The sequence below is a fragment of the Hemicordylus capensis genome, chromosome 16, assembly GCF_027244095.1.
Source record: "Hemicordylus capensis ecotype Gifberg chromosome 16, rHemCap1.1.pri, whole genome shotgun sequence".
Taxonomy (NCBI): domain Eukaryota; kingdom Metazoa; phylum Chordata; class Lepidosauria; order Squamata; family Cordylidae; genus Hemicordylus; species Hemicordylus capensis.
This window is the reverse complement of record NC_069672.1, coordinates 5,029,410-5,042,748: the sequence shown is the minus strand read 5'-3', so window position 1 is coordinate 5,042,748 and position 13,339 is coordinate 5,029,410. Positions and strand designations below refer to the sequence as shown.

At 45.4% G+C, this 13,339-nt stretch overlaps 1 protein-coding gene across 10 annotated transcripts in view; it reads left to right on the top strand.

Moving 5' to 3' along the window:
- PRDM2 (PR/SET domain 2) overlaps positions 1 to 13,102 on the top strand; it is an 83,254-nt gene extending 70,152 nt beyond the window's left edge. For all 10 annotated transcript variants that reach the window (XM_053280887.1, XM_053280885.1, XM_053280889.1 and 7 more), the window contains 3 exons: positions 3,460 to 3,567; positions 4,021 to 8,446; positions 11,850 to 13,102. In XM_053280887.1, coding sequence (XP_053136862.1) covers positions 3,460 to 3,567; positions 4,021 to 8,446; positions 11,850 to 11,862 — 4,547 coding nt within the window. In that variant the 3' untranslated portion in view covers positions 11,863 to 13,102. The remainder of the gene's footprint in view (positions 1 to 3,459; positions 3,568 to 4,020; positions 8,447 to 11,849) is intronic.
- Positions 13,103 to 13,339: the final 237 nt, after the last annotated feature.

Sequence of the window (13,339 nt, the reverse complement as noted above, 5' to 3'; positions counted from 1 at the left end):
CTGTAGAGTGGGGGCCGCTGGAGCACCGTTCCCTCTAAGGTGCGCGGCTGCGCACGCACGCACACACACTCTCTAAGGCCCCCCGCGCAGAGCTCTCTCAGAGCTGCTCACATTCCCTGGGCCTCCCAGAAAGTGCCACTTCCTCTGGCTGTTGCTCTGGTCCTTGCCTGGCTCCAGTTGCTTTTCCCACCCCACCCCTCTGCCTCTGCATTTCCCAGCCGCCATTGCACGTGGCGGTCTGTCTTCTTCGTAGGGACAGAAAAAGTCTAGAGTCAAATTATCTGCAGGCATGAAGGACACCTCCTGGGCGCCATTACCCCTGCTAACTTGGCACAGAGGCACCTTTTAACGTGGTGACTCTCTTTATTTAGCAGGGGGGAGTAACTGGCCCCATCCATCCCCAGCACAGGACCTCCAGTGACCATTGCTGGTGTCTATTTTATGTTGCTTTTTAGATTGTGAGCCCTTTGGGGACAGGGAGCCATCTTATTTGTTTGTTATTTCTACGTGTAAACCTCCTTGAGCCATTTTTGGAAGGGCAGTATAGAAATCTGTTGTTGTTGTTGTTATTGTTGTTGTTATTATTAATAATATTATTGTTGTTGTTATTATTAATATTATTATTATTATTATTATTAATGCCTGCAGATAATTTGAGTCTAGAGTTTTTCTGTTTCTACAAGGAAGACAGAATGCCGGGTGCAGTGGTGGGCACCATTCCCCTTCTGACGCCCCACTCCCCATAATAAATGCGCGTGCACTGGGGCTAGTGATCAGTGACTATGCCTCTTTCCACCCTTGCATCTCGTTTTGCAGAGCTGTGGGGCTAAGGGGATGGTGCATGCTCAGGTGAGGACTCTGCCCTTGGCTTGGCTGGTCGGAGGAGTGGGGAGATCGCAGGTGGCTGCTGTGACCTTGGGTGTTAGGGGAAGGAGGAAGGCTCAAAAGAGCCCCTCCCCTGAATTTTTCCTTCGGTGTCAGAGTTTCTCCCCCAAGAAATACAGAGTACAGATTCTGCTCCCTCTTCCTGTGTTTTGAGTCTGTCACCTTAAAAATAACCTTGGGGGGAGAGTGCTTTTGAGCATGTGCAGAGCTAACTGGAGAAAGCCTTCTAAAAAAATGATGGAAGAGCAGTGGCCTTCAGCATATGCAAGCAGTCGGTTATCAACAAAATGAGCTGTTTCCCAGCCATTTGTAACATCACAGTACATTGTAAATAAAGAAGCATGCTTAAAAAAACCTAGTGCTAACTAAGCTGATGGGCTTATTCCCACATATGTGTTCTTTCTCTCTCCCTCCATCTCCTTTCCCCGTCTCCCTTTTGCTTAGCTTAAGGGAGAGCTTAAGGGTAGCAAGTCATGCTTGCTACCACAAGACCAGCTCTCCTCTCTAGGAGAAACCCCAGCTGCGAGGAGGAAGTCCAGTGCTTCTTTTCTTCTTTATTTACTTTTTCGATTTATATACTGTCCTTCCAAAAATGGCTCTTTCTTCCCTCTCCACCAAAAACCATGGATGTGTGAACCCCCACAGTTTGCCCTCTATTTTTAAACCACAGATACACGAAATCGCGATTGATGGAACCACGAATAAGGACATTGTACTATACCAGGGATTCCCAAACTTGGGTCCTCGGATGTTATTGGACTTCAACTCCCATAATCCCCAGCCTCAGTGGCCTTTGGTTAGGGATTATGGGAGTTGAAGTCCAATAACACCTGAGGAGCCAAGTTTGAGAATCACTGTACTATACTATCTACAGGTCATAGCATTACATAGGAAGCTGCCATATACTGAGTCAGACCCTTGGTCTATCTAGCTCAGTATTATCTTCACAGACTGGCAGCGGCTTCTCCAAGGTGGCAGGCAGGAATCTCTCTCAACCCTATCTTGGAGATGCTGCCAGGGAGGGAACTTGAAACCTTTTGCTCTTCCCAGAGCCGCTCCATCCCGTAAGGAGGGGAATATCTTGCAGTGCTCACACTTCTAGTCATGTACTTCTTTTAGGTATTGCTGTTTTTCTATTGGATGAGAACATTGTTTTGGGTTCCTTTTGAAATATTTGTTGTATTGGGGAAACTCATTTCGGTCCTTTTAAAGTATTGTGGCTTGTATGTTAACTTGGCCCTACACATCTGTTGGGCTAGGAAGTTGGCATTTTGTGTCACGCCAGCATTTCCCAAATGACAATAAGGGGATATGTTTGTCACTCAGGGTTCAAAATTTCCCAGGCTCGCCCTGGCACCTGGAAGTGTGGAGCCTGCGCCAGGTGATAGACACCACTCAGCTGCCCTGAGCCACTTGAGGAAGGGCAGTATATAAATGGAAGGAACAAATAAAATAAATAAAAACTAGAAGGAAGAGTAAGCAAGCAAGGCGGCGGGAACGGTTCCCCCCCCCCCCGATCACATCAGTCAGTTGCCTGCCTGAGCCAGACAGTGCAACCAGGACGAGGGGGGATCAAGCAGGGTGGGGAGGCCACTCCCTCTCCCCACCTGTGGAGTGGAGAAAAAGGCAGTCTGGCTTTTAGGAACACAGGAAGCTGCCATATGCTGAGTCAGACCAAGGTCTATCTAGCTCAGTATTGTCTTCACAGGCTGGCAGTGGCTTCTCCAAGGTTGCAGGCAGGAGTCTCTCTCCCAGCCCTATCTTGGAGATGCTACCAGGGAGGGAACTTGGAACCTAGATGCTCTTCCCAGAGCAGCATTGTCCGCTAAGGGGAAGATCTTCCAGTGCTCACACATGTAGTCTCCCATTCATATGCAATCAGGGTGGACCCTGCTTAGCTAAGGGGACAAGTCATGCGTGCTCCCACAAGACCAGCTCTCCTCTCCTATTACTATTGCATATTGTGGTGGGAACTCGGGGACTAAACTCCAACTGGATATGACATTAAAAATGAAGGGTGAAGGAAAGATTTTGGGGCTGACTCCTAGTGAAGAGAATTTGTCCAGGCCTCTTGTAAACTCCCAGTTCTCACTCCAGGGATTGCTGCCCTTTCCCACTCACACTGTCTCCGTACACAATGACGCTGGGACACATTACTGAAGGATCTGCTCCACCTGCTGTTTGCTTTATTGGTTTGCTGCCGCTTCTGCTGCTGTTGTTTAACGAATATTTATATACTGCTCTTGAACAAAATTCTCAAAGCAGTTTACATAGAAAAATAAACAAGACATAAATAAGTCAACTGCAGGAGAAGCTAGCAGCTGTTGGATCTCAGGGATGCTGATTTCCCCAGTTTCCTTGGGGCTGGGCTGGGTGGGTCCTAGCAGTTCATTAGAACGGTCAGATTTCCACTGGGCGACCTACATGCCCTGCCCATGGCAGTGTTGTGCCCTAAATGTATAGTTTAAAAATGTATCCTTCCTTTCCCACCAGGATGTACTGCTTGAAGCTGTGATTTTGAAGACAATGGTGACTATTAAAAACAAATTCTGTCCCCCCCCCTTTTTTTTTCAGGGAAGAAAAAATACCAGGAGGCGAAGAACAAAGGAAAGAAAGCAATAGACAAAACTCAGAAGACTGTTTTAGATTTCACTCCTGCCGATATGAGGGATCCTAAGGAAGGTATGCACGTGTTTGTGTTTAAATCCTACTCAAAGGTCCCAACAAGCCCTGTTTTAGAACCAGAGTTGAAATTGACTGCTGCCACAGGAGAGGGGCGTTTTCCCAAAATGAAATGTTTTCCCTGTCAGCATTTCATTTTAACATTACAAAGTAACCATAATGCTATGGCTTGCAAATGCACCTTTTAAAGTGTTGGCTCTCTCATATTTAGCAGAGAAGTAGCAACCTAGCATAGCGTCTCTCCCAGTGGCCGTTTGCTGGTGTCTGGCTATTTGCAGACCCAAGCCCCTTTGGGATGAGGAAGCATCTTCTCATTCCTTTTGCTGTGTTAGCCGCTTTGAGAACAGCTTTTGCTTGAAAAGTGATATATAAATATTCTTAATAGTAGCCGTCTCTAAGGTGGGAAAGAAGATGTTTGGACTGTTTAATTTGTTCTCTTCCTCTCTTTATCAGACCAGAAGCAGGAGGAAGAAGCTCCCTCCGCTTCAGCCGTGCTGTCATTGGAACAGACAGCTGTTATCCAAGAGATGGTAAATCAAGACACACTTCCAAACCTGGTAGTCTCCAGTCCTGTCAGTGAGCCACATACAATATCTGGAGACAAATCAGAAGCAATAATGTATGAATCAAAAGCATTGGAGGAGGAGGAGGAGGAGGAAGAAGAAGAAGAAGAGGAAGAGGAAGAGATTGAGGAGGATGGGGAAGATCCTGAGGAGGATGTGGTGGAGGAGGAGGAGGAAGAGGAGGAAGATCTTAGCTTGCCTAAAGGAAGCCCTGAGATGGAGCCCATGTCCGTGTGTGAAGCCAAGCTGGAGTATGTGGAGGAGCAGAGCAGTGTATCTGAAGACTCTCCAGAAAGCTCCCCCAAGAAAAAGCCTGTGGCAAAATTCCCTAAAGTAAGAGAGGATGGCAGTATCCAGGATGGCAGTATCCGGGATGCGTTCATGTTTCCCTGTCAACACTGTGAAAGGAAGTTTACCACGAAACAGGGACTCGAGCGCCACATGCATATACACATTTCAGCCGTCAGTCATGCTTTTAAATGCCGCTACTGTGGCAAAGCCTTTGGCACACAGATCAACCGGCGAAGGCATGAGCGGCGGCATGAGGCTGGGCCAAAGCGGAAACCGTTCTTGATGTTAGCTTCTGCCCAGCTGTCCCACAGTGGCTCCAATAACCAAGCAGGTGTCGAGGAGGGTGTTAGAGATGAAACCAACACCAAGCAAGAGTTGACAGCCACGGAGACTGAGAAAGTTTCTCCAGACATGTCGGATCCTGTTCTTGTGGAAGATAGCAAGGAACCCAAGGAATTGCATCCATGCAAGTACTGCAAGAAGGTCTTTGGCACCCATACCAATATGCGCAGGCACCAGCGAAGGGTTCATGAACGTCATCTCATCCCCAAAGGGGTTAGAAGAAAACCTGAGGAGCCCCAACTTCAGGCAGAGCAAACCCCACAAGCCCCCAATGACTATGTAGCAAGCACAGACCTAGAGGAGGAGGGTGAAGCTGATGACGTGTACATTATGGATGTTTCCAGTAACATATCTGAAAACCTCAACTACTACATTGATGGCAAGATTCAATCCAACAGTACCACGAGCAATTGCGAGGTGATTGAGGTAGAATCCAACTCAGCAGAACTCTATGGAATAAACTGTTTAATTAGTCCTGTGACGGTGGAAATATCCCAAAACTTAAAGGCGACACAACCACACCTGTTAGATGTATCTAAAGATTCTCCAGCCAATGGAAATAGTGAATCTAAAAAGAGGAGGACAGCAAGTCCTCCTCTTCTACCTAAGATAAAAACTGAAATAGATCCAGAACCAATAACATCATTGTGCTCCTTGACTATTCCGCTTACCATATCAACAGCAGAGAGTTTGCCTTTCCCCAAAGAGAAAAATGTTTACCTATCATCAAAGCTGAAGCAACTTCTCCAGACACAGGACAGTAACAAAGTCATCCCACCGTCCCCATCATCATCAACTGAAATCCCCAAACTGGGACCTCCAGGTGCATCTTCACCACTTCTGCCTGCAGCCTCCAGCAGGTTCAAAAGGAGAACCAGCTCTCCTCCAAGTTCGCCGCAGCACAGTCCAGCTCTTCGAGATTTTGGTAAAGTGGGTGAAGGGAAACCCATTTGGAACGATTCAGTTCTAGGCTCAAAAATTCCCAAACTAGAAAGTCATAGCAATTCACCTGTATGGAGTTTGTCTGGGAGAGAAGAAAAAGAGACCACGAGCACTCTTTGCTTAGAAGAGTATAAAGTATCAAAGGACTGGACCCCAACTCCTCCATTTGGTAACGTATGCAACCAGCAGCCTTTGGACTTATCCAGTAGTGTGAAACAAAGGTCAAATTACAAAAATAGGACCCAGGTTCCTTGGGAATCAGTGTTGGATCTAAGCATACATAAAAAACCTAGCAGTGATGCTGAAACCAAGGAAACTAACTTGGCACAAGCAACATGCAGTAGTGTCAAGAAGAAGCCAACCACATCCATGTTACAAAAAGTTCTGCTGAATGAATATAATGGGACTGATTCAACAGCAGAAGACTCGGCAGGTGAAACAAATCAAAGCCTGAGTGTGTGCAAATTAGCAGAAGCACATCCAGAGTCTGAACCAGATGCTGGTCTTCCTGTGCCAGCTGTCAAGTCAGATCCCCCGAGCCCTTCTGCTGAGACAGCTTTACCTACATCATCTACTGTATCTTCATGTCCGCTTCCTCCTCTCCTGACTCCGACAAACTCTCCTTCCCCACCCCACTGTCCTCCAATGTTAAAGGTCCCCACACCACCACCACCTCTCCTTCCTACTGTTCCTTTGCCACTTCCAGAAGAACCTGTCAGTGTCACTCACAGTTCATGCCCCTCTCCCCTGTCAAATACTACTGCTCAATCCCCTCTCCCCATTCTCTCCCCTACAGTTTCAGCATCTCCAGTTCCTTCCATAGAACCTCTTAATTGTTCTTCACCTGGTCCTCCCAACCTATCATCATCATCCTCTTCATCCTCTTCGTCATCTTTTTCTTCCTCCTCCTCTTCATCGTCATCTTCATCTCCTTCCCCTCCTCCTCTCTCAGTAGTTTCTTCTGTTCTTTCCCCTGGCGATAACCTAGAAAACTCTGTCCCCATAATGTCTTTTAAACAGGAAGAACTGGAAAATGAGCATCAAAAGTTAAGGGAAGACCCACACAGTTCAAGTGAAGCAGATATTGTTAAGGAGACTTTTAACAAGAACTTTGTGTGCAATGTCTGTGAGTCACCTTTTCTTTCAATTAAAGATCTAACCAAACATTCATCTATTCATGCTGAAGAGTGGCCCTTCAAATGTGAATTTTGTGTACAACTCTTTAGAGAAAAAACAGACTTGTCAGAACATCGGTTTTTGCTCCATGGAGTTGGAAACATCTTTGTGTGTTCCATCTGCAAGAAAGAATTTGCCTTCTTATGCAACTTGCAGCAACATCAGCGAGATCTCCACCCCAACAAAGAGTGCTCGCACCATGAGTTTGAAAGTGGAACACTGCGACCACAGAACTTCACAGATCCCAGTAAGGCCAACACTGAGCACATGCAAATCCTACCGGAAGATTCCTCAGAACCATCTAAGGAAGAAGAGGAAGATGAAGAGCTCAATGACTCTTCTGAAGAACTTTATACAACCATCAAAATAATGGCTTCTGGAGTCAAGTCAAAAGATCCAGATGTCCGTATGGGCCTCAATCAGCACTACCCAAGTTTTAAACCCCCTCCATTCCAGTATCACCACCGTAATCCTAATGGCATTGGAGTTACTGCCACAAATTTCACTACTCACAATATTCCACAAACTTTCACCACTGCCATTCGGTGCACTAAGTGTGGGAAGAGTGTGGACAACATGCCTGAATTGCACAAACACATCCTGGCTTGCGCGTCTGCCAGTGACAAGAAACGGTATACGCCGAAAAAGAATCCGGTGCCATTAAAGCAGACCATCCACCCTAAAAATGGTGTCGTCCTTCCTGGCCCAGCGAGCAATACTTTCAGACGCATGGGCCAGCCCAAGCGACTCAGTTTCAGTGTTGAGATGAGTCGGATGTCCTCGAACAAACTAAAAATCAGCGCCTTGAAGAAGAAAAACCAACTTGTCCAGAAAGCCATCTTGCACAAGAAGAAATCTCAGCAGAAGGCGGAGTTGAGAAATGGCACCATGGAGCCCAGCTCTCACATCTGCCCCTATTGCAACAGAGAATTCACGTATATTGGGAGCTTGAACAAGCATGCTTCCTACAGCTGCCCCAAAAAACCTGTATCCCCTCCCTCTAAAAAAAATGCTAAAAAGAAAAGTGGGACTTCATCGAGCAGTGATAAAACCAGTAACCAGCGCCGGCGAACAGCAGATGCAGAGATCAAGATGCAAAGCATGCAGGCTCATCTGGGCAAGACCCGAGCTCGGAGCTCAGGCCCCATGCCAATCCAGCTGCCGTCAGCATCCTTCAAATTGAAGCAAAATGTCAAGTTTGTCCCACCGATTCGGTCAAAAAAGCCGAGCGTGTCATCAGCAGCCAGGAATGCCAGCCCGGTGCGAGTGGCCAAAATGACTCCAACAGAGGGCAAAAAAGCCAAAGCGGGGGTCAGCAAGAACAATTCCCTCGGACTCTCGAGTAAAGCATCCCGCAAGCTGCATGTCAGGATACAGCGAAACAAAGTCGCTTTGGCCAGCAAATCCACCACGGCAAACAAGAAAAAAGTGGACAGGTTCAGCATGAAGTCGAGAGAGAGGGTGGGAGGCCCGGTCACGCGCAGTCTGCAGCAAACAGCCAGCGTGGACAGCGCAGAGAGTAAGAGGGAAGAAACCAGTGCAAGGCAAGAGCTAAAAGACTTCAGGTAAGTTTTGGATATTGTTATAAAAGAATGTAGGAAGCTGCCTCTGTCTCTCTCCTTGTAGACATCCGTCTGTGGGCAGTTTACAATCAGAGTCAGACACTTATTGAGTCTTGCCATGAGCCAGACTGATTGAGTCAGACCATTGGTCCGTCTAGCTCAGTATCATCTACACTGACTGGCAGCAGCTCACCGAGGCTTCAGACAGGAGTCTTTCCCAGCCCTGCCTGGAGATGCTGCCAGTTCTTGAACCTTGGGCATAAAAAGCAAATGTTCTACCGCTGAGTCACTTCAAGCGGCTTGTCTTTAAGTTCGACTCGAATGAAAACCCCAAGTGACTTATTAAACTTTAACTCTAATAAAAGCCCGAGCAAAGTGATAGAGACATTCCTGATTAGCAGACCAATTGTCTGAAGAACAAAGCTCAGCTTCAGATCTGGTTTGCAGCTTTGTGTCAGTATTTTGGACACGCTTTTAAAAAAATTTAATCCTCATCCAGATTTTGGGGTAACCCTAGCTACATAAACAGGCACACCACTGATCTCCCGCCTATGTTGTCAAACTCTTCTTGCATTCTGGTACGCAATATATCCACAAGTATGGCCCCTCATCATATTTATGATATTTATTTTTAAAAAATGATCCAAGATAGAAAACCACCCCAAAATGAATGGACTCCCTATCATGGGGTGGTTTCTATCCCATTTCTATGTTCAGCCATTTGGGATAGGAGATTAACATTGTTTCTCTTTGGAAACTTTAGTTTTGTTTCTTTGCAGGGTTAAAAAATGATAGCATCTGAAAAATAGTCTGAGGCGTGCTTTAGAGTGCTGTGCTCCTGAGTTAGGATAGATGAAACCAGCTCCTCCCACAATGTCAGACCTTGTGTTTGGAGCACATAAATCATTCAGAAGCATCTGGCCTTTCAGGAGCAACCATTTTAGCCACCAGAACAAAGCCAAAAGGATAGCCACAACATGTCAGCTTCAGATCTGGTCTAGAGAGGAGATCTGGTCTTGTGGTAGCTAGCATGACTTGTCTCCTTAGCTAAGCAGGGTCCGCCCTGGTTGCATTTGAATGGGAGACTAGAAGTGTGAGCACTGCAAGATATTCCTCTCAGGGGATGGAGCCGCTCTGGGAAGAGCATCAAGGTTTCAAGTTCCCTCCCTGGCAGCTTCTCCAAGATAGGGCTGAGAGAGACTCCTGCCTGCAACCTTGGAGAAGCCGCTGCCAGTCTGTGAAGACAATACTGAGCTAAATAGACCAATGGCCTGACTCAGTATATGGCAACTTCCTATGTTCCTACTCATGAGTAAAAAAATCATTTTTCAAGGTGAGTGTTAAAACGGATACATCCCACCTTTTTAAGTTCCCATTTTACAAAAATTCAACAAAAAGAGTAGCAACATAAAACCCACATTAAAAATACGATCCATAAATCCAGCAGCATCAATCGAACCACCCCCGCCCCCAAGAAAGCCCCACCAGGAAGATCTAAAGTGTAGATGACAGTTACGGCAGGTGGACATTCACCACCAGCAAGCCACACTGTCTTCCCCAGCGGCTCTAAGCAGCAACAAGGGTTGCAGTGGGTGTGAAATGACAAGAACCCTCATCTTGGTCTACGAATTCCATCTGCAGCTGCAGGATCTTAAAGCTGTCCCTTCCTCTTGAGTAAACTGCAAACTCATTTCTGGGTAGCGGCTACGAAGAAATAAGTGTTTATCACCTGCTTCTAGTCGATGACGGACTGAATATCGCAAATACACGTACCTGTATGTGCATTGGTTCCCAGCATGACTGTACTCTTATATCTATCATATTTTTACACCACCCAAAACTTACGTCTCTGGGCGGTTTACAAGAAGATTAAACATTAAAAACAAAAAAATTAAACATTAAAAACAAAAAAATTAAAAGCAAGAAATTTAAAACACAATTTAAAAATTTAAAACAGTATTCTAAAAACAACAATTAAACAATCAAAACAATATCAGTTAAAAGTCTGGGTGAAGAAATGTGTCTTTAGAGACTTTCTAAAAGCTATCAGAGATGGGGAGGCTCTTATTTCAGCAGGGAGCGCATTCCAAAGCCCAGAAGGCTGCAACAGAGAAGGCCCGTCCCTGAGTAGCCACCAGACAAGCCAGTGGCAAATGCAGACAGACCTCTCCTGATGATCTCAATGGATGGTGGGGTTCATGACGAAGAAGATGTTCTCTTAAAAACCCAGGGCCCAAGCTGTTTAGGGCCTTATAGGTTATGACCAACACCTTGTATTTTGCCCGGAAACATATTGTCAGCCAGTGTAGCTCCTTCAGTACGGGAGAAGTAGTTACAAGTATGGGCCCACAACAAAATGCTGCACTATATCCGTGGTGCACATGTATGATTTGAGTGGATATTGAACATTTTAGGTAGCGTTCCTCCTCAGGAGCTGAAGGGGTTCCCTTACCACTGTGTCTTCAAGCAAAGAAATGTCCCACTCTTTGTTCAAGCTCTCCTCCCCACCCACCACTGAGCTGCATTAGCTCTGCCCCCCCCCCCGTTGTCTGTTAACTGCCCTCTGGATCCACAAACATTCCGCTGCTATGAGTTACATTGGGGTAGTTGGGGGGCATTGCCCCTTATGTGTGTTTTTTCCCTTCAGATTTTTGTGAAACCAACGATCATCACGCTTACAGTTCTTTCAGAAATAAGTATAAGATATGTCAATGAGCCTACATCCCTCCACCCTTTGGTTTTTAACCCTCCCCCACGTTCTCTTTCTCCCACATATAAACAGAAGATTGTAGCTCAATTCAGACATGTAATGGGTGTACAGATGTCTCCCCTCTGCTAACTGAGCAAAGAGGCACCTTTTAAAAAGTGGTGATTCTCTTTCTTGAGCAAAGGGAGAGCAACTGGCCCTATCCATCCCTAGCACAGCATCCCTCCAGTGGCCGTTGCTGGTGTCTATCTTATGTTTCCTTTTTAGATTGTGAGCCCTTTGGGGACAGGGAGCCTATCTATCGATCTATTTATTCATATCTATGTAAACTACTTTGGAAACGTTGAAGGCAGTATATCAATATTCTTCATCTTTGTCTGTACACTCGTTCATGTGTTTGTGTGAATGACTGTACCTGTGTTCATCTTAAAAGTGAACCTGGATACAGGCTCATCAAACACATGGGATAGATAGGAAGTGTACTTCTATACCCACATTCAGCATACCACACAAATGACTGGACCTGTGTACACTGTGCACCCGTATAAGTGTTGAACATAAACATGTGAATGGGCCTTGTTCATCCATCTGACTGATAATTTGCAGCAGATCCACCTAATTCATAATTAGTGTGATTTTTTGATTTATTTTTTTTTGGTCCTGTTCTGCAAATCTCCCCGTTTTTCTCTTCTTTTCTAGGAATCTCCTGTAACAAACCAAGCATGCAAGAATTGTAGATGGAAGTTCCTAACGGAGACACTCAAGCCGGTGCATGCTCAGCTTGGAGCAGAAAAGCACGGTGGCTGCCGACACTTGAGAGAACCAGCCAGAGCGGACTCCGCCCCGCGAGGGCCGCTTGCCGCTCACTTGACGTGCCAGCAGCAGAGCTCAGACTCAAGAAGTTCTGCCAGACTCAAGAAGTTCTTGGTTGCAAGGAAAGAGGATACATGGATGTCTCCCCCCTATGTTTTTGTTTTGTGTGTGTGTGTGTGTGTGTGTGTGTGTTTTTAAAGGAAGCGTATTGAGCTACGTGGAGCAAGTCCTACCACAGCCTTCATAGCTCATGCTTCTGATTTGCTTTCACCTAACGGAAGAGCTTGGAAAAAGAGAGCGAGAGGGAGAGAGCGAGCGCAATGGACGATGTAACCAAAATATATGCAAAGCAGTTTCCTCCTTTCATCAGAAACTCCCAGTATATTCAGGGATGACAAAACGTTGCTGCACTCGAAATATTTTTGGTCACACATTGAGTCTCTTTAAAATCATTGTGTTAAACCAGCCAGTCAAAGAAGCTCAAGGGGCGTTGGGGCTGGGGGGGGGGCAGGGTTCCTTTCCTCCTGACTCCTGAACTCACTCCCATGCTTGGGTTTGGTGGGGAAGGGCATAGAAGCAGGCTTGGATGTTTGCATCGCTTCCTCCAATCTTCTGTTTATATGTGGGAGAAAGAGAGAGGTTTCCTCCCGTCGTCACTTCTGGCCTCCATTTCTGAAATCTCTCAGAGTGGATGTTGTCCACAGTTCATTGTGAATTAACTGTTCACCATATGATCCTGTACAGCACAAAGGAGTTTACACAAATGAAATTACTGCTAATTGGTTGATGTATCTGTATCAAATAACAGGAGCTGCAGAGTTTTTCCTAATTGTAAAGCAAGATTTCCCCCCACCTCCAGAAATACACTCAGCTGGTAAAAAGCAGCTACTTTCGTTTGTGCACCCCATTTTTAAAATTTTTATCTTATTTTATTTGTTCTTGACTTAAAAAGTAATCTACCTCTTAAAATCTGTAGTTTTAATATTGTTTGGTGAATTCGTGCCACTTTAACACCTTCCCTTTTCACTATCATTCCCTTTTTTGTTACATTTTTTTTCTCGGTTTATGGGGACTTCTACATGGAACTATTGTATAAAGCATTTGTAGCAAGTTTGGAAAAAATAAAATATTTAAAATTATTTAAATTGTTTTTGACACTTCAGTTGTATTATATGTGATTTACATTTTACATTAATTTTGTTGGAGGGAGGAGGGGGGATTGCTCCTGTATTAAAGTTTGCTGTTCAGTAGTGTTTTCTTTTCTTTTCTTTCCTTTTTTTTTTTTGAGAGTGATATAAAGGCTATTCTAATGAAAACATTAAAATTTCCAGTTTGCCATACAAAAAAGGATTGTCGTGCTTTTAAATGTAGCTTCA